Source organism: Desmodus rotundus, chromosome 2 (assembly GCF_022682495.2).
Source record: "Desmodus rotundus isolate HL8 chromosome 2, HLdesRot8A.1, whole genome shotgun sequence".
Classification (NCBI taxonomy): Eukaryota; Metazoa; Chordata; class Mammalia; order Chiroptera; family Phyllostomidae; genus Desmodus; species Desmodus rotundus.
In genome coordinates, this window is record NC_071388.1 from 154326663 (window position 1) to 154349091 (window position 22429).

The following is a 22429-nucleotide window of genomic DNA, read 5'->3' on the forward strand; positions in this document are numbered from 1 at the left end:
GAGGTATATATAGTGACTATATATTGATATTTATATTTGTGTATATGTGCAAATATATTAATGGGTACAAATATGTACATGTCAATTATTTATGAATATATGTTCTAAATGGAAACTTTTTCCAACATACAGTCTGTGGATATTTGGCCTGGATCATAGGTATTTTTCCTCTTTGCATTTTAAATGCAACAAGAAAATTAAAAAGGGGCCCCCAAATAAATCTGATTATTTAAAATGTGCTTTCTGTGTAATTTGCAGAACAATTTCAAACTTCACAGAAGATGGATGTGCAACCAAGCAGCTGATATGTCATTGTGAAGCAATGAGCAATTCCAGGTATGATATTATCCAGTTAATGACTAAGTGCTAAAATTGCTTGTTTCATTTTAGAATCATTAACTTATATGTCACCTTTAACAGAATAAACTGAATATAATTCAAAATTTCAATAACTGTGACATTAATAACTACTCTTTATGCTAAGCTATGCTACAGTTTTTGACTTATTTTATTCTTCAAACTCCTTGTTATTTTCCTTCAGTAGGAAGCCTGATTTGCTTACCACTTCTGCATATACTACGCAGCACTCAGAACTCCGTTATGTTAGAGTTACCTCTAAGGTTACTGTGTTATATTAATTTTTATGATTTGAGCATAGCAAAAACTGAAAACAGAAATAATTGAGATGAGGATTTACCGAGATTTTACAGATGTTTAATTACTAATGTTGTATAATATACATGGAAGTTACCACAGCTACTGGAGTCCTTTTTTAAATACATTTACACTGTAAAATGCCAATATTCTTCTACCAGACAAAGATGCAAAAGAGTCGTGGTTGTATAATACGATCATTTGCCTTCCATTCAGAGTCTTGGTTCAATTTCATTTCACCTGCTTGTTACTATCTGTGAATGTTCTGTTTATAAGAATATCAGATTACATTTGTCCACACTGGAGCTAATCCTCCTTGCCCCCAAACTAGATCTTTTTTACAGTTATTGCATTTTTATCAGTGGGACCACTATTTTTTCAGGCTGAAAACCTCTGCATTATCAGTCAGTCTTCAAATCCTGCTCATTCTTATTGGGATTTTTCACTCCCTCTCTCTTCTGAGACACTCCAATAATCCAGACCTCTGAACATCAGGCCTGAATTACTCTTTCTCTCCTATTTCATTTTTCTGACCCCATCTCTTCCATGCAATAGTCATTTAGAAATCTTCATGTTAAACTTACTTAAATATTGCATTTATCACATCAGTCTTTTGGCCCTCACATTAAATCCATGTTGAAATCTCCCTTATTGCTTCTATTTCCTACAACGTGCAACACAGTTGCAGGGGTTCCATTCTATCACCACCCTGTTCCTCCTCTATGCCAGAATTAATCTCTGTTGTTGCTTGTTCATAGATCTTCCCTATGCCTTGTTAAAATTTGAAATGTTCTCTAAACTATAATTCTCATTCTATTTCTTTAATGAAGTTTCTTCAGCTGTCAATCCACACAGATCCCTGACTTTTCTAAACATAATTATTCTTATTTTTATCATTTTGTGCTTGTCATTAGATTGTTCAAATACTTAATAGGTTCCTCAAGTTATTCTGGAAATAAAATAGGATGTGAATGTATGAAAGAATAAAAATGATAAATAAAATAAAAGCTAGCTTTCTTTTCCTAACTACAGAGTGAGTTCATCAAGTTGAGCATGTGGATTCGTGTACATATTGTACAAATTTTATATTATACTTATTTTTAAATTGATAAACTTTAGTAGCCAGTCATCAAACTCCCATAAAATAAATAATTATCTTAAGGCATAACAGTATAACCTGTTACAAAGTAAAGTAACCCCAAACAAACTAACCAACCAGGCAAACAGTGAGTTTTGATAAAATCTCAAATATGTGTGAGATTTCTTATGTAGTTTTGTATAACTTAAAATTAGTTGTTGATTTATTCTTCAGTTTCTCTTTTAAAAAAAAATTTTATTGTATTTTTTCCATTACCATGTAGTCCCACCTCCCCACCACCCTGCAATCACCACAATCACCACACTGTTGTCCGTGTCCATGAGTCCTTTTTCCTTTTTGCTCCATCCCTCCACCCCTCCACTCTAACCTTCCCCCTCATTCTCGTTTCTCATCCTATCTCAGTTATGTTTTTGGCATTTCTGCAAAATATAAAATAATAAAAGTGTAGTCACAACAAGTCGAATTAATCCTTACATTTTGACTCTGATAGTATGGGTCCACGTCTTCCAAGGGCTCTGACACCATTTCTCGAGGAAGAGCTCCATAAACAAATGGAAGCTCTTTCCCAACTTCCAAGTCCATGTTCGGCTTTAAATCTTCTTCATGTTCCTCCTTGTGTTTTTTAGCAATACGCTGCTCCATAAGTTCAAGAGACTCTCTGGTGAAGGGCACAAGGCCCTTAGGTTCTGGGGAAGCCATTTTTAATTTTTTACCTGCAACAAACGTATTTTCTTTAGCGCTGTATGAAATTTGTGTATACTATATAAAGAAAAAGTTTAAATTACAAAAGTTTAGAATAAAAATAAAAGATAATATTGAACTAGATACATGTATTCAAAAAAGTTCCTCAGTTTTGTAGAAACCTGAGTTGTTAAACTAGGTTGTTTTATACTTAACAATAGAATTAATTTGTAATTTCATGAGTAACTCATTCTGTTTCATTTACTTATCCACTGAATCCTTTTCTTTTTAGTGAAATCTTCCTTTCCATTTCTTCCTTGTAATAAAAGAATTCTGAAGTTGCTGGAGATTTGGCAGGTGGAGGAATCCACTCTCAGCTTCATTTAACCATTGACTGGATTTTTCTTCCCTAAAGGCAGTCTTTATTGGCTCTGGGCCCCTCTCTTCTTTTTTTAAATTAAATGTATTGGGGTGACATTGATTAATAAAATTACGTAGGGTTCACGTGTACAATTCTTTGACACATCATCTGTACATTGCATTGTGTGAAGTCAAATCCCCTTCTGTCACCATACACTCAGCCTCCTCTACCCTTCGCCACCCCACCGCCCCCTTCCCTCTGGTAACCACCATACTGCTGACCGTGTCTACGAGTTTTGTTTGTTTTGTTTTGGTTGTAACTACATGAAAAATTTGAAAATATTTACTTGCAAAGATATATACACCCTTATATTGCTGGCAGCATTATCTACTCTTCTCTTTGTACAGCTCTGTTTACTCCCCTTGACTCAGATTAATTTTAATTCTAATATTCCAAATTTTAACTCTAATATCCCATAAAATTATGCCTTTCCCTTCTGTAGTGTCCTCCTTTTTGGTGAGTGCATAGGGAAACACAGGGTTTCAATTACTATACATGGGTACTTACTGAGTACATTTCTTAAAACACTATTTTCCCTCCATCATTTATGTGGTAATCCCACCAATCACAGCAATTTAACAAGTCCAAGTGAAATTTATTGTTTTTCCCATGACTAAAATGAATTTTTAACCTTCTAGCCGTTGTAAAAACAAAAGCACAAATACAAAGTTAACCATCTTGAAAATTACTCATGAAATACTTTGTCATTAATTCCTCCTTAGAAAATAATGTTCTTTCAATTATTTTCCATTATATATTTAAATATGATCCAATGTTTATATATCTACATAAAGGCAAGTCATCTTTGTAATTCTGTATCTGGGTTGCTATAGTAGTTTTTACAGGTTTCCCTCAATTCTAGTCTTTATCTGTTTTAAATCATCCTACAGGCCATTCAAATTTGTGTTCACTAAATATAATTTTATGCATCAATTCCCCATTCATAAACCTTGTTCTTTCCTCTCACATAAAAATATGTTCTTTTGCTGATTTTCTCCAGCTTAATTCTTGTCAAAACCTACTCAAGTGATCCTATTCAGTGAAAACTATTATTTACACATTTCCCTCAACCCTCTTTGTAATTTTATTATTGCAATTACCCCTCTTTGTGACTTAATTATTGCAATAAAAGATAAGAAATTTTGTACTTGATATTATGCCTTTATATATATATATTTTTTTTGTCTCTTATAGTGCTGGTCTTGGTTGAATTCCTTCTATAAGGTTTCCCTAAAACAGAAATCGCACACATATGTACACATATATTCTACATCATAATTCCACACTATTTAGTGAAACTGAGTTATTTAATAGTTCAGACCATTATTTATCTATTAATGGAAAGTAAGAAAAGATGGTCATTAATCTTAGTAGAGTACCAGTCATTGTAAAATTCAGACTCTTACTGACAGCTTAAATACATGGTGTTTGGCAGACATTTCAAATATACAAATGGCATTCTCACATACATCCAAGGAGAGAACACATAGTCCATTTACGTGTCCTGGGAAATAAAAATGAGAGTCCAGTACTGGGATAACTCCTTATACCTTTCATGAGACCACAGTTTTCTGCACTTTTCTTTTTTCTTTCTCTTTTCTTTTCATTCTTTCTAAATAATGGCTTCCTTTGTTTACTTCTAAGACTGTACATTAAACAATGGCATCCCAGCTTCAACTTTGATTTTTCAGTTTAAATTCCCACCATATGCCTATAACCTCTATCTCAAAAACTGTAAATAAAAAAATGAGGGACAAATACCATATGATGTCACCTTTAACTAGAACATAATCATCAAAAGAAAAAACAAACAAAATATAACCAGAGACATTGAAGTTAAGAGCAATCTAACAATAGACAGAGGGGAGTGGGGAGGGGAGAGTGGGGAGAAGGGTTTTCAGGAACTACTATAAAGGACACGTGGACAAAACCAAGGAGGAGGGTGGAGGTGGGGGAGGGAGGGGGGTTTGGCTGGGGGTGGGTGGAGGGGTGGGGAGAAAATGCAGACAACTGTAATTGAACAACAATAAAATAATTTAAAAATTGGAAAAAAATATTCTTAATTGATCTAACCCAACCTATTGATTTATTTCCCTTGGTTCAGTCACTCATGACCAGAGAAAGGGACATTTTCACAATAGCAATAGCTTCTTATACTTACTTCCCTCAAGGGATGTTACAAGAATAGGGTGTGAAGCAATTTTAAGGAGAAGAATATGGAATAGAAATATTGACATATATCTACTTGGAGGTATCTTTCCAGATTACTAGTATAAAACCTAACAATTGTTCATCTTAAAATTTACCTTTTTTTCAGATACCTTGCTCAGTATTATGCACCAAACACATTAAACTTAGGTCAAGAATCATTTATATATATACACCATATGTATACATACAAACACATCGATAGCAACACCTCACTTATCAAACTTTACTGAGTGGAGATAAAATTCTTTGCATAAGTACAACTTATAAACAGAGGCTACAGATACTGAAGCTTGTTCTTATATATAACATTTTCTTCCTTTAAAATATTAAATGTGCTTTCAAAATTGAGCTCCTTACATGGAGTTACTTGAATACGTATTAAATAGTTTCTTAATGATTTATGATTATAGGCTAGTATAAACAAATAAAATCATGAACCTTGGAATTAGGTAGACCTGCATTCAAAACCTAAGTACTTTTACTAATGTTCTAAGAGGTCTCAGTCAAGTAACTTAATATTCTTGAAACTTCCATCATAAAATTGATATTCCTCTTGGAGTTAAATTAGGATAAAATAAAATACTATGGTGAAAATTCCTACTACAATGACTGGCACCTAATAAATGGGAAGTAAATTTAAAATTTTAATTGTGATGAAATTTGTATATCTTAGAATGATGGGCCAAATCTAATAAAATAGTATATAATGGCAATATATGTATGGTTTTGAAATTTAGACCAAAACATCTCATCTACACAAGTATAGTAAAGTTACATTTTTGTAGCAGAGAAAATGGCCAAGGAATTTTACTTAAGAGTAATTGCAGTGTAAATCAATACTGACTTGTATCTGCCAGGAAAGCTATATAACCTTTATCTGTATTGAAGAAAGATGGAAGAGGCAGCCCCTCTACTCTGCTGTAATCCAAGACCATAGCCAAAAGGCATGGAACTAAACTGGAGGGTCTTCAGATAGAATCCAAACATTGATTCAGCTTAAATCACAGCATCTATAGACCATGTAAAAGAATGGGAGATATATTAATTGAAGTAGAAAAGACTCAAGTAAAACACTGTTTTTGTCCAAGTACCATAACATAGCCTGAGTCATATTTCCTCACATGCAAACTTTGGAATCCCTCACGTGTTGCACGAGGTCATAAATAGACCATACTTAGGAAACCTGCCCCACAGTGCTGGCCAAGGCTAATTCCCTCTCCTAACTCAGTCAGTGATCCACAAGATTTCTTTAGCGATAATTCTGATGTGGAACGAAACTACTCTGGGCTGTTGACTACGTCAACGAGTTGATAATGAGTCCTTATGAAATGGAAAGGGCTTGCATCTGACTTCTAGGTGACTAGGAAATGATTGTAAATTATTAATCCTTAAATCGTAATTTGGTAAAAAGCATTTCTGTGGGTAATTTATAAAATATGGTCCAGGCACTATGCTTCCCAGTGAGTGATCTTAATGCAGTGCACTAAAGCCTGAAAAAACATGTCAAGATTAATAGTTAATTTGTCCATTAGACTTTCTTTCTAAAAAAATCGAAAGCTAAAGTAAGCTTTTGGCAAGAATTGTATCAAATTCAACTGAGGCTTGGACTCTAATAAGTTCTAGTTGCGCTAATATTTTATATTGTTGATTAAAGTGCAAACCATGTATCTTGGATATCAGTTGGAAGTAGCACAACCAGCATCAGCATGGGGTGCATTAGAGGTGCACCCCATGGGGTGCATCAGCAAAAGAGGTGCATTATTATAGAAAAAATTCTCCTTAAAACAGTTTTTAAGCACTTGAAAAGGAGCCAATATTTGTCACAATTAAGGCAATTATAATTTTGGTCACACTTACTGAGTGACTAGCATTTGCGAAGCACTGGACTAGATGTTTCTATTATCTCATATTCTCACACGTCATCCTGTGATCAACATTTGTACATGAGGAAGCAGACTGATGAGTTTCACGTCTCTATCATTGTATCGGCAGTTGAGTGGTGAAGACATATGCTAATTCAGGTGTGTCTAAATCTAAATTTGGGTGCCATTAAACTACACCACGAAACTGCTCACAAGCTGTAAGTTTTTAGACAAATGCAAACAATTGATACCTCAGTATGGTTCCCAGAGAGATATCCAAAAACTAATGGACTTAATGGGATAATTTAGTCACCAATTTGCATCACCGAGTAGCTGACAAATTCATCAGGTGAGATTGTCTAGAAAACTTATTTATGTAAATGTCAAAGTCAAATATTTTGTAAAATTAAAAAGGAGCAAGAATAGTGGCATTAATGTGGAGCAGAACAGGGGCCGCCTAGTATGATGATCCTCTACATAGATTTAGGAATTTGCTGTTGTGCGAATTATGATGGAAGACCACCAGCAACAGAACTGGAAAGGACCAGATAATGCAGTCAATGACTTTCCCAAGGTCTCATGGGATGTACGAAGTGACCACATGACCTTGGCAAGCCAATCAAATGTTATCAGCTCAAGGTTACTAGTTTGGATTTAAAGACACAAAATAAGACAGGCAGTGGAGAATCCACTTTTGCAAGAAAGACAGAAGCTTCAGCAGCAACTTGCAGCAATTGGGGGAACACACTAGTAATACACTAGCAGTGCCCCGTGGTTTGAACTGAAATATTACTGATGCTCACTGGACGGCTTCTGCAGTATGATATCAGCTGTGATATTGGCTTCAACTTAGTCCTTCCTTTCTCTCCCCCTCCCCGCATTTTCTTCTGTAGATGCCCAGATTTAGGATTATTGAGAGTTGAGTTTGAACCTATCAATGGTTTCATTTCTCCCAGGCTGATTTGTTACTGTCATTAAGCATATTTTGAAGCATATTTTGAAGCATATATTGATAAAACACACAATCTACATAAAAACTAAGAAGTTTATTTCAAATCAGAGTGATAAAATAAAGGCTACTCAGTAGTTAATATAAAGAAGTTAGTGGAAAATGCTTTTATTCCCCAGTATTTTCGCCATTAGTGTGTTCTCTTTTGTCCATCATTTCAACTTTAACTTTAGATCCCATTTTCCATAAAGCCTCTGGAGCATGGGAAAGAGTGCAAATGGATTGGGTTTTACTTTTCCTTTACAGCTAAATAGACATTTAGAAGTCTGAGTTTTCTCTGACTTCTAGTTATGTTGATAGTGTGGGTTTTGCGTAGTTTTAATTGTTTTTTGTACCTTATTGTTTGTGAAGCATATATGGGGAGGGTCATAATTGGGCAGTTCCCATTATTCTTGGCTCCATACACTTCTAACAGCCAAACAAATTTTTGATGGCAGAATGATTGAAATGCAAAGCAAAATTTAAATTTTAAAAGCACAAACTCATAAAAAAGCATAAATAAATGGCTTTATAATAATTTAATATGGAAGTCTTAGTTTAATGAAGCAAAGTGATGGCTAGGACGTGAGGAAGTAAGTACTCTAATATAAACCTTTTTGGTAGTACAAACTGGTGCATCTTTTCCAGAAGGAAACCTGGCTCTAGTTCTCAAAGTTAAAAAATATATACCTCACCCTAGCAATTTGAGCAGTAAGAACTTACTCAGTGGGTACACCTCAAACCAATTGATGTGTACAATGTTCAGAGTTATATTTTTATTAAAGTTATTGGGGTGATATTGGTTAATAAAATTACATAAGTTTCTGTGATACCTCATCTGTATATTGCATTGTGTGTTTACCACCCAAAGTCAAATCTTCTTCTGATATCGTACATTTGACCTCCTTTACCCTTTCCTACCCTCCCCACCCAGAGTTGTATTAGAACAGCTAACAATAGAAAGTCAACATGTTTCCCAGGTACAGCTGCTGAACAAAATATTCTAGAATACATCCTTATAAGAGAAGAGTATTAATTTTTGTGCTTCTGTAACCATATGGATTTTTTACAAGTATGAGCATGTAGAGTTATTTTAAAAATAGAAACAGGTACTAACTAAAAATGATGTACTTCTTCTTAATATCTTTACCTCAGTAAAATAACCTAACAGTTGATGCCTAACCATGTACATTGGTCGCAGGCTTTGACAGTGACGCCTATCAGATCTTGATTGTATTACCGTCACACCATATAGAGAATTGGAATATGGGAGAAGTGCCAGTTTTTAGAGATCAGGAGAGGGAGGGATAATGTTTTATATTTTTGGTGTTGAATGTACATCTGAAATATGCAAAAGTAAACTTCAGATATTAATGGAAAATATGGATTTGGAGTTTAATAAATATAATTAAACTCTATAAGTGTGTGCATAGGTTTTACATACCAGTATAAGTATATGTGTATGTATGGGTATATGTATATATCACATAGTATATGATTATATAACTACATGGATATATAAATAGGTAAAACCAATGGAGGACAAAAGATCACGTGTATTTGCAAAATGTATGGAATTCCTTATAGAGTGATTGTAAGGACGGCCTACTGAAAAGCATCTACCTCCCATTTAACAGTTTAGAAAGCAAGTGGTTATATAGCACTGCTAATAAATGCTTTAGGTCACATGGGTCAAATATTAATAAGAAATACCACAGTTAAAATATTGAAAGCACTTTAAAAAAGGTCATTATATATTAAGAAGCAATGATGGTAATGATTACTGGCTTCTCATAACAATAAAAGAAATACCAGGAGACAGAGCAACAATATCTTTAAAAGAAAAAAGTGAAGCCAACACTCCACATATAGCAGAAGAATACTTCAAGAATGAAGACAAAATAGATATTCTCAGATGTTTCAGATGTAAATTTAGATCTTCAAGAAGGAATAAAGTGAAAGAGAAATGAAATTTCATTTTATTTATTACATAATTAATGTATATACTTCGATTTTTTTTGAATTCGCATCTATTTACTCTAGTGCAGCTAGCACTTTTTAAAAAAATTTTCAACTCTTTTTCTTGCCCGTGAGATTGTTTTGCTCTTTCCTGACTAAAATGACTTTTGATTTATAGCTCTTGTTTTTACATTCTCTGCAATTATTGTCTTCCCAGAGTCCAGTCAGTTTGGCTAAGCGCCTCAGTATGCGTGCCTAACCTAGGATTGACCCATTCTGGATGGATGTTCAGGGCATTTTGGTGGCTTCAAATTTCCTGATTGCTCAACTCTATCCTTCCTCAGTTCCCTTGTCCTGACCCCTCTGAGAAGCTTTGGAACATATTATTGAAATACGCTTTCTTGCAGAAAGAAGTAGTAAACAACTGAGTCTCTCAAAAAAAAATATATATATATATATAGTATATATGATCAATATATGATCAACTGTATATTCTAACATTTTAATATCAGATATATTTTAAAAAGTGAGCTCTAATTTTCCTTAAAAGATTGTTCTTGCCATTTGATATGCTAAGTATGGCAATATGTTTAACCATGGTATTTGTTTTCACATTCATTTATTTGGCAATCATTTAAGAAAAATATATTTGACTTATTAAGTGCCAAGCATTATGCCAGACAGCAGTGCTGGAAATATTAATAAAATATAACCACTGAATTTAAGGAAAATGGGAGACAGACTCGTAAACAAATAAGAACCAAGTCATCTTGGTCATCTCTAAAAATTATTAAGTTTTAAAAGCAACACTGACTGAAATTAAAAGCATCTCCAAAACCGGTAGACCTAGATTCTACATCATGTTTGCCAAATTTTCTAATAATCTGGTAACAATTAATGTCTCTTGTCTTAAAGTAGGGAGCAGCCTAGGATACTGTGCTTCAGAATGCCACAATCAATGTACCCAAAGGGTTGGAAGTCTACAACCAGTGTCAGATAACAACATCTCCCTGTCTGCATGTGAGTGCAATTTTTTTTATTTTTTAAGTATTTTTATTTTATTTTTTAAAAATTTTTATTGTTATTCAATTACAGTTGTATGCCTTTTCTCCCCAACCCTCCACCCCACCCCAGCCGAATCCCCCCTCCCCCACCACCACCCTCCCCCTTGATTTTGTCCATGTGTTGTTAAGGGCAGTAAACAGAAGGAAAACTTAGTGGCAGCTGAAACACCAGGAACGGACGTAGATCACTGGGGATAGGATCCCAGTGAGGGTCTCTGACTTGCTCACAAATGCCACTATGAGTGATGAAGATGATAGAATGTGAGGCTCCTAGGAACACACAAGTGAAGTTGATTCTGCCTCAAATATTCCTACTTGAATCTTGTAAGACAAGCCTTAGAAGTGACTTTTCCCAGCGAGTCGGGAAAGTGTTCTAAACCAACATTCGAAACTGCTCAATGACTCCCATTTCTCCAGATGTTTTTCAAGCAGATGTTCTTCAGATGTCCTTTGTAAAACTGGCCTCTAGGGTTTCTGAATTACCCCTTGTTACTCCAACAAAATGAACGAGTTGTAGAGGAGCCAGGATCTTCCGAGAACTGTATTTCTGGTGAGCCCAGTCTGCCAGATCCTTAACCAAAAATTCCTGGCCAGTGGTCACATCAGGGCTCAACAAGTAAAAGACAAGTACCATTTGTCACTTCCCAGTGGAATGCATGGAGGTCTTGCCATGCAACCAGATTCTAAAACTTGCTTTCAACCCTGAAGTCCATGATACAACTGGCTCCCCTGAGATGCAAGACCTGATCTCAACTTCTGTTTAATAAAATCCATGACTGGAACTCTCCCTGGAGTTCTTGGGAACCATTCACAACCAGCTGACCTCTGTGAGCATCCTCTTCATCTGCAGTGAGACTCTTGGATTTCCCTGAACCCTCATTGTTGCCCAGGTTCTGAGCGGAACAAATCATGCCCTAAATCTGTGACCAGATGAAAGAGTGAACCAGTTGCCACATAAGGCAAACCATAAAGCTCTAGCACCTATTCTGGCTGTGGGTTAGCTTGAGATATGTACAAGGCCTTTGACAATGTGTCAGATTCTGGGTGGCTGTCAGGTTGTCACAGTGTCCAACCTACAGTTCATGAATCCGGGGCCTCTCAAAGGACAAAGGTGAAAGGATGGGGACCTTTGGTCAAAACCTTGGTATGGAGTTGTAGGGAAATGAAATTCTCTCACTGCAGCTGATTTGAATTATATCATCTCCTGACTACCTATTAGAAATCTCCTGGCGCTAATATTAAAAATCAAGGAACCGGAGAGCATTACACTAAGTGAAATAAGCCAGATGGTGAGGGAGAAATACCATATGATCTCACCTTTAACTCGAACATATTCGACAAAAGAAAAAAGCAAGCAAAATATAACCAGAGACATTGAAATTAAGAACAATCTGACAGTAACCAGAGGGGATGTGGGAGAGGATAATGAGGGGAAGGGTTTTCAGGAACTCCTATAAAGGACACATGGACAGAACCAAGGGGGAGGGTGGAAGCAAGGGAGAGAAGTGGGTTTGGCTGGGGTGGGAGGGAGTGGTGGTGGGAAAATGCAGACAACTGTAATTGAATAACAATAAAATAATTTTTAAAAATCTAGGAGTAAACAGCCCAACCTACACAGGCAATTTCAGGATATGTTGGGCTGAGCCCCTTGAGATGAATCTAATGCAAACTGTCAGACACAGAGATTCCTTTGGATGATAGCCAGGCATCATCCAACCACCTTTATAAAGCAAGCAGAGGCATCGTCATATTTTCTTTTGTTTTTTCTTGTCTGATATCCAAAGTATGAGAGTTGAAGCACATACTGGAATTGCTGTGGCAAATACCTGCTTTAGAACATCACTTCTCCAGAAGATCCACATTCTTTTCATCTCTTTGAGCGCCTTCTCTCCCTTAGTTCTAGACTTTCCTCATTCTCCGGGTGCCTGTCTAGCAATGGCCTTACTGGTTACTAGCAGTCTGCCACACAGATCCTGTTTGAAGAACAGCTCCAAAGTTTGAAGTCAAAGAAGTGCAGTTGGGACCATCACATTATCCTGTTGCTCCCGGTTCCCTCAGAAATAATATGTCTCTTTTTCCTTCCACTCTTTTCTCTTGCTTCTGACACATGCAACCTCATATTAAGTAGAGTGATTAGAGGTCACGGGTTCTGGGGACAGTTGGGTTCATACTTGTTGAGAAATAATTATTAATGGCATTCTCTTTCCTTTTCAAAACATCCTGAATTGGAAGATGAATGACACAGCCACCCAATCAGTGAGGCCACCCAATGACTGGCCTCTGTGCAGCTTTGTTCTCAGGAAGAGACTGTGTGGATAGCATTTTCTATCAGCAACTGCAGCTGCTTCTTCTGCGAGATAATGAAGGACACCAAAGAAAGCTAATGTCAGAAGTCAATGTTTTTCCTTTCTCCTCCCACTCCCTATGTCTTGTCCTGTCTCTGAGTTTGATTCCCAGAGAATAGCCCGCCAGTAATGCAGTCCGGCTATGAAGACAGATTCTGCACATGCAGGAAGTGACTACCTAGGGCAGTCACAGCCTCCTCACTTTCATTTTTCTCCCCTTAGTGAATGAAACTATTACATCTATCAGGGGTTTCCAAACTTTTGGCATCTCTGGGCCATACTGGAAGAAGAACAGTTGTCTTGGGCCACCCATTAAATACATTGCAACATGTAATCACCAAATCAATCTCATAATGTTTTAAGTAACTTTATGATTTTGTATTGGGCTGCATTTACAGCCACCCTGGGATGCATGTGGCCTGTGAGCCACAGGTTGAACCCCCTCCTAATTATTCTAAATAATCAACCTCTCTGCTTTCTGAGAGGCTGGATTTGACCCTAGGGATGAGAAGTAGATGCTGGATTGGTTTTGCCAAAGGGAATTATGAAATGTTCTACTCTATATCAGATAATATATATTCATGTATTCTCCTAACTTATTTACCAAAAGATTTAAGGTAGCTTACAAGGGTGTAGGCCACAGAGCAAGATAATGTAAATTAGGAAAAATGAAGAAAAAAAAACCAGTGAACTTGGGACTAGATACTACATGCATAAGTGAAGGAGACAATTAGTGTGCTCATTAATTAGAATCTATATTGTTGAGAATGTAGAAATCACACCTACTTCGGTGAACAGACCACTTTCGATGGACATTTTTGTTCATTAGGGCTACTTGACTGCACTTCATAGATATGTTATGGCTTATGTTTCATCTTTCCCACATTCTGTGATGACTCACAACTAAATTCTCTGATGCACAGTCTTTTCCCTTAGAACTCTCTATTATCTTTTTTCTCTCTCTCTCCAGGGTTAAGAACTCAAATGATATTAGATGCATGGCTTTTTTTCTTATGGAGGACATGGTAATATTATCATTGTCTTTTGGGATGCAGAAGAATATGAGCAGAGGTGATTGAAATGCATGAGATTCTGAAAGACATGGATAAGATTAAGATAATCAATAACTTTAGCAGTAAAGCTCTAGAGACATAACTGAGACTCCTCTCAGTGGATATGACCTTTGACTGGCTGGGACATGAAAACAATGGGCACCGGCACACAGTTTAGGTGAAAGTGCAATTAAGTCCATTTTGATCTGAATGACTTTGTCAATAGTTACATGTACTCTTGGGCCCCCAAATTAAACTGCCCTGTGAATATTCTTGCTGAAGTTTGAGAAGTCATGTTTGCAAAGATGTTAGTCACACATTAAACTTGGCTTTTAATTTCCAAGACTGGAAACAATCAAAGTGTCTACTTTAAGGAGCTCATCTCATAAATTCCAGTAGGCTGCTATCATGAGACATTATTTAGTAATCATGAAGAATGAGATATGTCTGTGCTCATAGGGAAAGATTCCCAAAGTAAATTAGTGAAAAATGTAACATTGAGAATGGCTTGCCTTGTTTGCCTTTGAATGAAATGTTTTATAAGGGTTATGTGCATGGCAATATATATGCTACCACAAGATAATGTTTCCCTCTGGCAGAAACTAAACTGCTGTATCTATGGAAAGGAACTAAAAAGGTATCAGGAAATGCTGCTGCTCTCTGGTTAATATTTCTCTACTATTTGAATGTAATTTACCATGTACATATTCCTAAAATCCAGAAAGGGAATGCTTACACCCTGAAGGCTTGCAAATAAAGGGCACATTGACCAAAATGGCATCAGTCCACCTGGAATTTTGCAGCTGTGTGCGCCCCTTGGCTTCATCCTGCTTAGTGTTCTGCTTTTGGATTATTTGTTTCCGCTTGAGCTGCTTACTTCCTGTTTAATTTTGATTTTCTGACTCCTACTCTTTAATCCTTTCTGGCATCCACTTTATCTTGCCTGCCTTAATTGCCATTTTTTCCTTTGTCCCTGGACCTGGATTTTAACTGCAGCTGTTTCTGCTCCCAGGTCAGCCTATTTGGGCTTCAGTGTATCCACTCAATTCTGGTCTCAACTCCCTCACTTTGACAATTTCAGCCAACACATTTCCTAGGCCAGAGGAACATTATAAATAACTTTCTCAAAAACATAAGTATGCATTGCCATTTTGTCTTGTTTTATATTTCTTAAGAATTTTAACCCATTCTTCAGGATTCAAAAACTAGGAAAACAGCCATGTAAATAAACAAGCACCTGCAAAAGTCCAAAGGGACAGGTCCCATCTCTCCCCAAATAAAAAGATCTCCTTTGAGAACTGAACTCCCCTAAAAATCTGGTGAACTTGGATTCCAGGGATGGTTCTTTCAATAATCAGGAGCCGAGGTCTTTGCAAATGTCTTCTTTCCAAGGAGAAGTCCATATCACACACATTCAAAATGGTACAGCTCATACAAGGGGGAGAAATCTGGATAGAAGTGTCATATGACAATCTTAGCACCCAGTCTCAAATTCACTAACAAGAATGAGCTCAAGGAAAGCTCAGTGGGTGTTCCAAAGCCTTGAGAGGATACAGGACAGTGAGTCTCTACGGGAGACAGAGTCTCACCAGGATAAGCCATTGTGACTGGTGAGGCAGTGGAGGCAGGGACAGAGTTCCAGGAACATGAAGAAAAGCTGCCTTGGTTTTCAGCATGTCTGCTTAAGCTTCTCCATGGCAACCTCATGGTTCACTAGCAGGGTCCCTTATTTCTATGAATATGACAACAACTTCCAAGCTGTGCCTGTCCAGCCCACTAAAACAAGCATGTTGGGGAAAGGCCAGAATATCTCCAGAACTAACTGTTCTGTGACCCTAGTCGGTCAGACCCTTGAGAAGAAATATCTGGCTAGAGGCCATTTAAGAGCTCAAGAGGGAAGAATGTATTGTTGCCCCTGCTAGAGTAATACAAAGGAGAGTTTATCGTGCATGCACTTCTATACTAAGCAGCAATCCTGAGACTTTTTAACCTATGGTTTTAGGTGCCACTGGATCTGTGGAATACAGATACAGATTTAAAAAAATATTCCACAACAGGTACATTCACTGGAGCCCTAAAGGCCGGAGCTGGCTATTCACCTTGGCTCCTGATCTCTCCCAAAGATTTGTCTGTTCTTCCAGGACCTACTCCCACTCCCCCAAAATACTCTAGCTTTTCAAATGAGGAACCAAACACAGACACCCATCCACTTCTGGAATTTCAGAGAAATCAGAGAGGAGCCTTGAAACATATTAGAGCAAAACTAGATATAGACCAAAGCCAAAGTTATGGCCTATAATTAAGTGCTTAGACCATGTCAGTTCCGGGAGAACTCAGACAGTGAGAGGCTGGTGGGCCGGGAACCTCACTCTGGTATGTAAAGCAGAAAGGGAGGAGTATTCCATTCAACACCACATACTCAACCAGGGACTAACCCCCCCCTTCTATAAATCAACATCCTCTTATGTTCTCGTTTAAATCCAAACACCCTGACCTAATTTCAGACTTTAATAAACAGAATTTCCCCAGGCAGGGAGGGCCCTAGCTTCATCAAGCTCTTGTTTGACGCTAATACAGTCAGTTCGGCAGTCGGCTGCCACCACAGAGCTAGGTACCCTCAGCCAGCAACAGGCCAGGACAATTGGGTCAGAAATACTGTGTATACAACAGGGATATCTGTTAGCCAGACAAGTGAGCACCCCATCAGCATGGAGTATAAGCAGAATAAGCCTGATGTATAAATAGTAGTGATTGAACAAATACATGGAAATCATAATGTCAGCTCGGCCAAGAGATATGGACCAGCTGAAAAACATCTGTAGAAGCCCTCAGATGAAAACTTTCTCTTCAGCCTTAAAGGTTCCCTCTTTTAGTGTTGTAGGGATGAGACCTTGCTTACCTGGCCTTGATTAGCCCATACTAAGAGAAGGAGACAAACTTAGGGAAAAATGACATGTCTGTATAAGTTAGTGTCATAGGATGGTGGGTGACTATGCGTTGCTGACAGCTAGTCAGGGTGGGTAGGGTTCACACATGTCCTCCTACAACTGACCACTATTGATATCGGTTAGTGAAAATAATGGGACCAAACTCCCAGAAACCAAGAATGTCCCTTCTATGCTAATGCCCCCACCATAAGCTTTCAAGTGACAGTCTATGCTGGTAGGGACAGGATTACGGATCAGACTTCGAGTGCCTCATTTATGGTACAGACGCTGTCATCGTGAGACCGAGGGCTGGGATGTAGTAGGGTACTTCTCCCTAGGGAAGAATTGAGCAAAAACTTGCTTTCATTTCCTGTGTGCATTAGACCTCTATTTATCTTCCCTGATCAAGTGTTATGGGCATACGTACCAACTACCCTACCAGAGCTCCTCCCTCAGGAGGCTGTGAGACAGATGCCCAGGTCCTAGGTGCCTGGCTCTACTGTCCACTCTCCAGCGGGGACCGGCATGCAGTGGCAGGTCCTGGGACCTACCCACGTCACCTGGGATCTGTTGGACCCTTTTTCTGAGCTTATATCCAATTTTAGGATTTTCTCCTATTGTATTAAACACATTGACAGGAAAGAAGGGGCTCAGGGCACCTCTCCGCTGAGTGCAGGGTTTTAATGAAACCCAGCCATCAAGAGTTGGGTATTTATGCCTAAACTTTTATTTTTCCCATATTAATTAATGGACCAAAATACATTCAGCCATATCCTATATACTTGATGGTTTCATCCCAAGGATCTAAGACCACATATCTAAACCAAAATTTAAAACTAAGTGGAGAAAGTGGGTAAAGCATATTTTGAGAGCATTCAAAGGTGTTAAAATATGAAGTGTTAGTCAAAGCATGCAATTTTGCAATAGAATATACTTGAATTGTACAGGTGGCAAGAGATCATGACCTGCATTTAGATTTCACTTCTTCTAATGCATTCCTGTGAGTCTTGTCAGAGCCCCTTTCATTCCGATATGGAACCTGACTTAAATATATAAGAGCTAGAGTGGCGGAGTGTATAAAAACACGGAACGTTCCTTTATGCAAGCAACAGTTACACAAGACACTACCTTCACGAAACCCTCCATGTAATCTCTGTAATTTAGTCCTCACCAGGACATGTAAGTTTTTGATGATGTGATTTACAATGAAGAAAAATAAAGTTTAATCAAAAGTTAAATAACTTGCTTCACTTTCATAAAAATGGAAATCAAGTTTTATTGTTCTCAATCTCAAAGTCTTCTTCATTAGACTTCCAACTCATTATCGATTAGCTAAGTAATTACTGGCTAATTACTCCTTAAAGGCCATATCTTCTTGACTTGTAATTTTAATTAGGGCTCATTGTAGCAGGTACAGTGCCCAGGATTCTCTCTATTATAAGGGTCGGCTTCCTTCTATTTTCATCATAAATTACTCTCCTGCACAATAGCCAGGAATAAAAAATAACCACAAAAAGCATCACCCAAACACCTTCCCATTTCAAAAGATTTTGCTGACCAATATCCAAACTTGCCTCTATCGTTTCCATCAATAAAGGGAGCCCTTCACTATGCCACTCCACCGGTACTCATCGGTTGTCCTCAGTATCGGAGGCAACATGTAAGCAGAGCCACAAGGAATAATCATCACCTCTAAAGGAAAGAAACCTTGAGAACGTATGCCTTTCACAGAGCTAAACAATGAGAAAAACAAAACAAAACAAAAAAAACACCCCCAAAACCTGTTGATCCAAACAACACCATTTCCCATCACAGTTATGCCTCTAATTGTATATTGTCAATTCTTACATGAAAGGCACCAATCTTGAAATCACTAAGTTACTTAGAACAAGACACAAGAACATTTCCTTAGGAGAAGTACATATACTCCATCTTGCATAAGGTTTATTCCTTCTCTTCTATTGTTGTGTCATGTGACCTAAACCCCATTGACATGGGGTTTCTAGAAATGGTACACTAACAGAGCATCTCGGTTTCAGAAGCTTACCTGGTGGGATGAGCAAGCTGACCACACATGCAGTGCAGGGCAAACACCCACGGGCCACTGCTGCTCTGGAAAGTAGCTCCCTTAGTTCCTGTCCAGAGTCTTACTCTCCAGCTGGGGCCCTAGTGGAGTGTACAGGGTGGGGCAGGGTGAGGGGGGGGGCTGGGTGGGAAAGATGGGCAGCAGGCGGCGGCTCTCACCATCCTGGGACTGGGCACACACAGCAAGAAAAAGGCACTTACTTGCTACCATGTGATGGGTCTCCACCAGCACCTGGGCTCCTTGGAGCCCTCAGAGCTGGGCTCCTTGGAACCCTTTTTTCCTCCTGGGCTTCTCTTTCTGATCTCTGGTTTCCTGGGCTCTGGTTGCTTAGGAGGTATTGCTAGGCTGGCATCTGCCCTCAGCAGCTGTCAGCCAAGCTACGATGGCTCGCTGAATTGTCAGCTAGAAACCGAGTCACTGGGGTGGCTGCCTAGCCACTGACCAGGGACCCCCGCCGGCCAGATGCGCAGTGGAGCCGCGCCCGCAGCCAGGAAGCTGTTTTTGTGTCTTTCCCCACTCCTCCCTCCCCTCTCCCAGCCTCACACCCTCTCCCCCGCCCACAGCTCCAGGCCAGTGCGAGAATCCGTCCAGAGGTGGCGTTGGCGGAAAGCCTGGCGGCATCTGAAGCCGCCAGAGACTGGGGAGCTGCGGTGTTTTGCGGGGCCCAGGAGCGGGATCTGTGAGGGGGTGAAACAGGGGGAAGAAGTGGGCTTGAAGAAAGGGAGATGCGGATTTGAGCCGGGATGCAGTTAAGGTGGAGGGCGGAGGAGGGCAGAGGATGTGAACAGGAGGGGGCGGGGGAGAGCAAGAGAAGAAGGCAGCTAACAGGTTCTTCACCTCCAGTTGCTTTCTCTCTCCCCTCGCCCAGCTGCCGCAGCGGGGCCGCAGCGTTCAAATCCAGGCATGGCTGTGTGTGAGTGTGAGTTTGTGGGTGTAGGTATGCGTAGGTGTGCAGCCGTTTAGGAACGAATGGGTTGGAGCAATAACCTCCCCACTCTAGATTGCTTTCCACCGCTGGTGATTTGAAACAAAGGACAGAGGAAAGAGTAAGCACTTGGGAACTTTTTTGGAAAACTGGTGGACAGTCAGTAGTTTGACGGTGAAGGGAAGAGCTGTTGAACCTCCTTTCCCAAAGAGAGCTGGGAAATTTTGCCACACCATGGAACGCACATTTTATAATCCCAATTTGTTTGAAAAGGGTGAACTGTCCTTAAAAAAGGTTCCTGCAACACACCAAGAAAAGATAACAAAAATGAGGGAAAGGGAAAAGAAATAATGTGTATTTATATAAGAGATTCAAATTTTATATTGCGAATTATAGAACAGAAGAGTAAGGTGCACTAAGGTACTACTGGTTCTGCGCAAACCATTTTAGGGACAGCAGGGTTCCTGCGTGATTCACACAGGAAGGGCCTGTTGCATGCATTTTGTTTGTTTAAATTATAAATTCGTTAGAAAAATTTCAAACATACAAAAATACAAAGAAAGTATAATAAACTCTCATGTACCAGCCTCAAGTAGTGTGAACACATAGAAAATCTTGTTTTATCTGTACCCTCCCTCCCACCTTGGATTAACTTAAAAGCAGTTCAGCTGTCATGTCATTTTATCCAAACATGCATCAGCATATGTCTCTGAATTATAAGGACTTTTAAAAAACATAATCCAAGACCACGGTCATACTGAAAAATCAACAATAACTATTCTGTACTGTCAAACATGCCCTTGATTTCTTTTTCATAGGCAATGTATGAACGACCAGCTTCTCGTCCCCACACTTTGTGGTGACCGTACAAGTGACTTTTCTCGGAGCAATCCGGCTTACGCAGCCCTTCTCACCCAGCCGGACCCCGCGCATCCCTCAGTGCACTCAAAGCCAGAAAGGCCAGCCTCGGTGCCGCCTGCTCCTATCAGAACACATGTGTAGAGACACGGATTGGATCTTCACGGGCGCTTTATTCAGATGTTGGTGATCTGAGAAGACGGTGGGTTATGTACCTAAAATCCACCTTAACGTCCCATCTCTAGCCGACCTTTCTGTAAGAAGAAAGGTAGGTAAGGGGTTTGGAAGAAAGGTTAATTGGATAAGAGTTGCAGTCTGATGGTGATTTTCCTAGTACTTTTTGTAAAAATTAGGTTGGCCAAAAAGTTCGTTTAGGTTTTTTTTTTTAATTTTAATCTTTATTGTATGTTTTTCCCATTACCATTTAGTCCCCTTACACTCCGACCCCTCCCTGCAATAACCGCACTGTTGTTCTTTTCTATGAGTCCTTTCTCCTTTTTGCTCAGTCCCTCCACTCCCTAATACCCACCCCCCAAGACTTTATCTGCTGACCAGCAGGTCTCTATCTGCATCCCTCCCTGGAACACAACAGCTCAGATACTGTCTCCATCTCTCGCAGACCCTCTGGGGCACAAGGCTGACCTGCTGGCTCACCTTCTGAACTCATGTGGCCATGCATTCCAGTTCCCAGAATCACAGCTTTTCGAATACATTAATCACTTAAGTCTATCAACTATGACTGAAGCTAAAATCTTTAACTCTTGGGTTCCCCTGTCACATTCAAACATAATATAAACTTAAAACTTAATAATATCAAATATTTGATAGCTTAAATAAGATATCTGACATAAATAAAAAGGAGTAGTCCCTTTTATCTGCAGTTTCTCTTTTTGTGGTTTTAGTTACCTAGGTCCACTACAGTCTGACAATATTACATGGAAAATTCCAGAAATGAACAATTCGTAAGTTTTAAATTGTGTGCCATTCTGAGTGGCATGAGGAGATGGCAAGAGTCCCGCTCCGTCCTGCCAGACACGAACCCTCTCTTTGTCCAGTGTATCCACACTGTGTACCCTCCTCAGCCATCAGTCACTTAGTAGCCACCTGGCTTTGCAGACAGATTGTCGTGATATCTCAGGGCTTGTGTTCAAGTAACACTGTTTTACTTAATAATGGCTCCAAAGCACAAGAGTAGTTATGCTGGCAATTTGGATACTCCAAAGAAAAATGAAAGTTCTCTACTTAATAAGAAAAGAAAAGAAAAAAAATCATATGCTGAGTTTGCAAAGATCTCTGG

General features: G+C 38.8%; 1 protein-coding gene across 3 annotated transcripts in view; it reads right to left on the reverse strand.

Moving 5' to 3' along the window:
* SCN7A (sodium voltage-gated channel alpha subunit 7) overlaps window positions 1-19860 on the reverse strand; it is a 79750-nt gene extending 59890 nt beyond the window's left edge. For 2 of the 3 annotated variants that reach the window (XM_045187401.3, XM_024579831.4), the window contains exons 1-2: window positions 19550-19860; window positions 2228-2466 (exon numbers count right to left, since the gene is read on the reverse strand). In XM_045187401.3, the coding sequence (XP_045043336.2) occupies window positions 2228-2466; window positions 19550-19559 (249 nt within the window). In that variant the 5' untranslated portion in view covers window positions 19560-19860. Of the gene's footprint in view, window positions 1-2227; window positions 2467-19310; window positions 19444-19549 lie in introns of those variants that run through there. The other variant, XM_045187400.2, reaches the window with a different exon arrangement.
* Between the last annotated feature and the right edge of the window lie 2569 nt (window positions 19861-22429).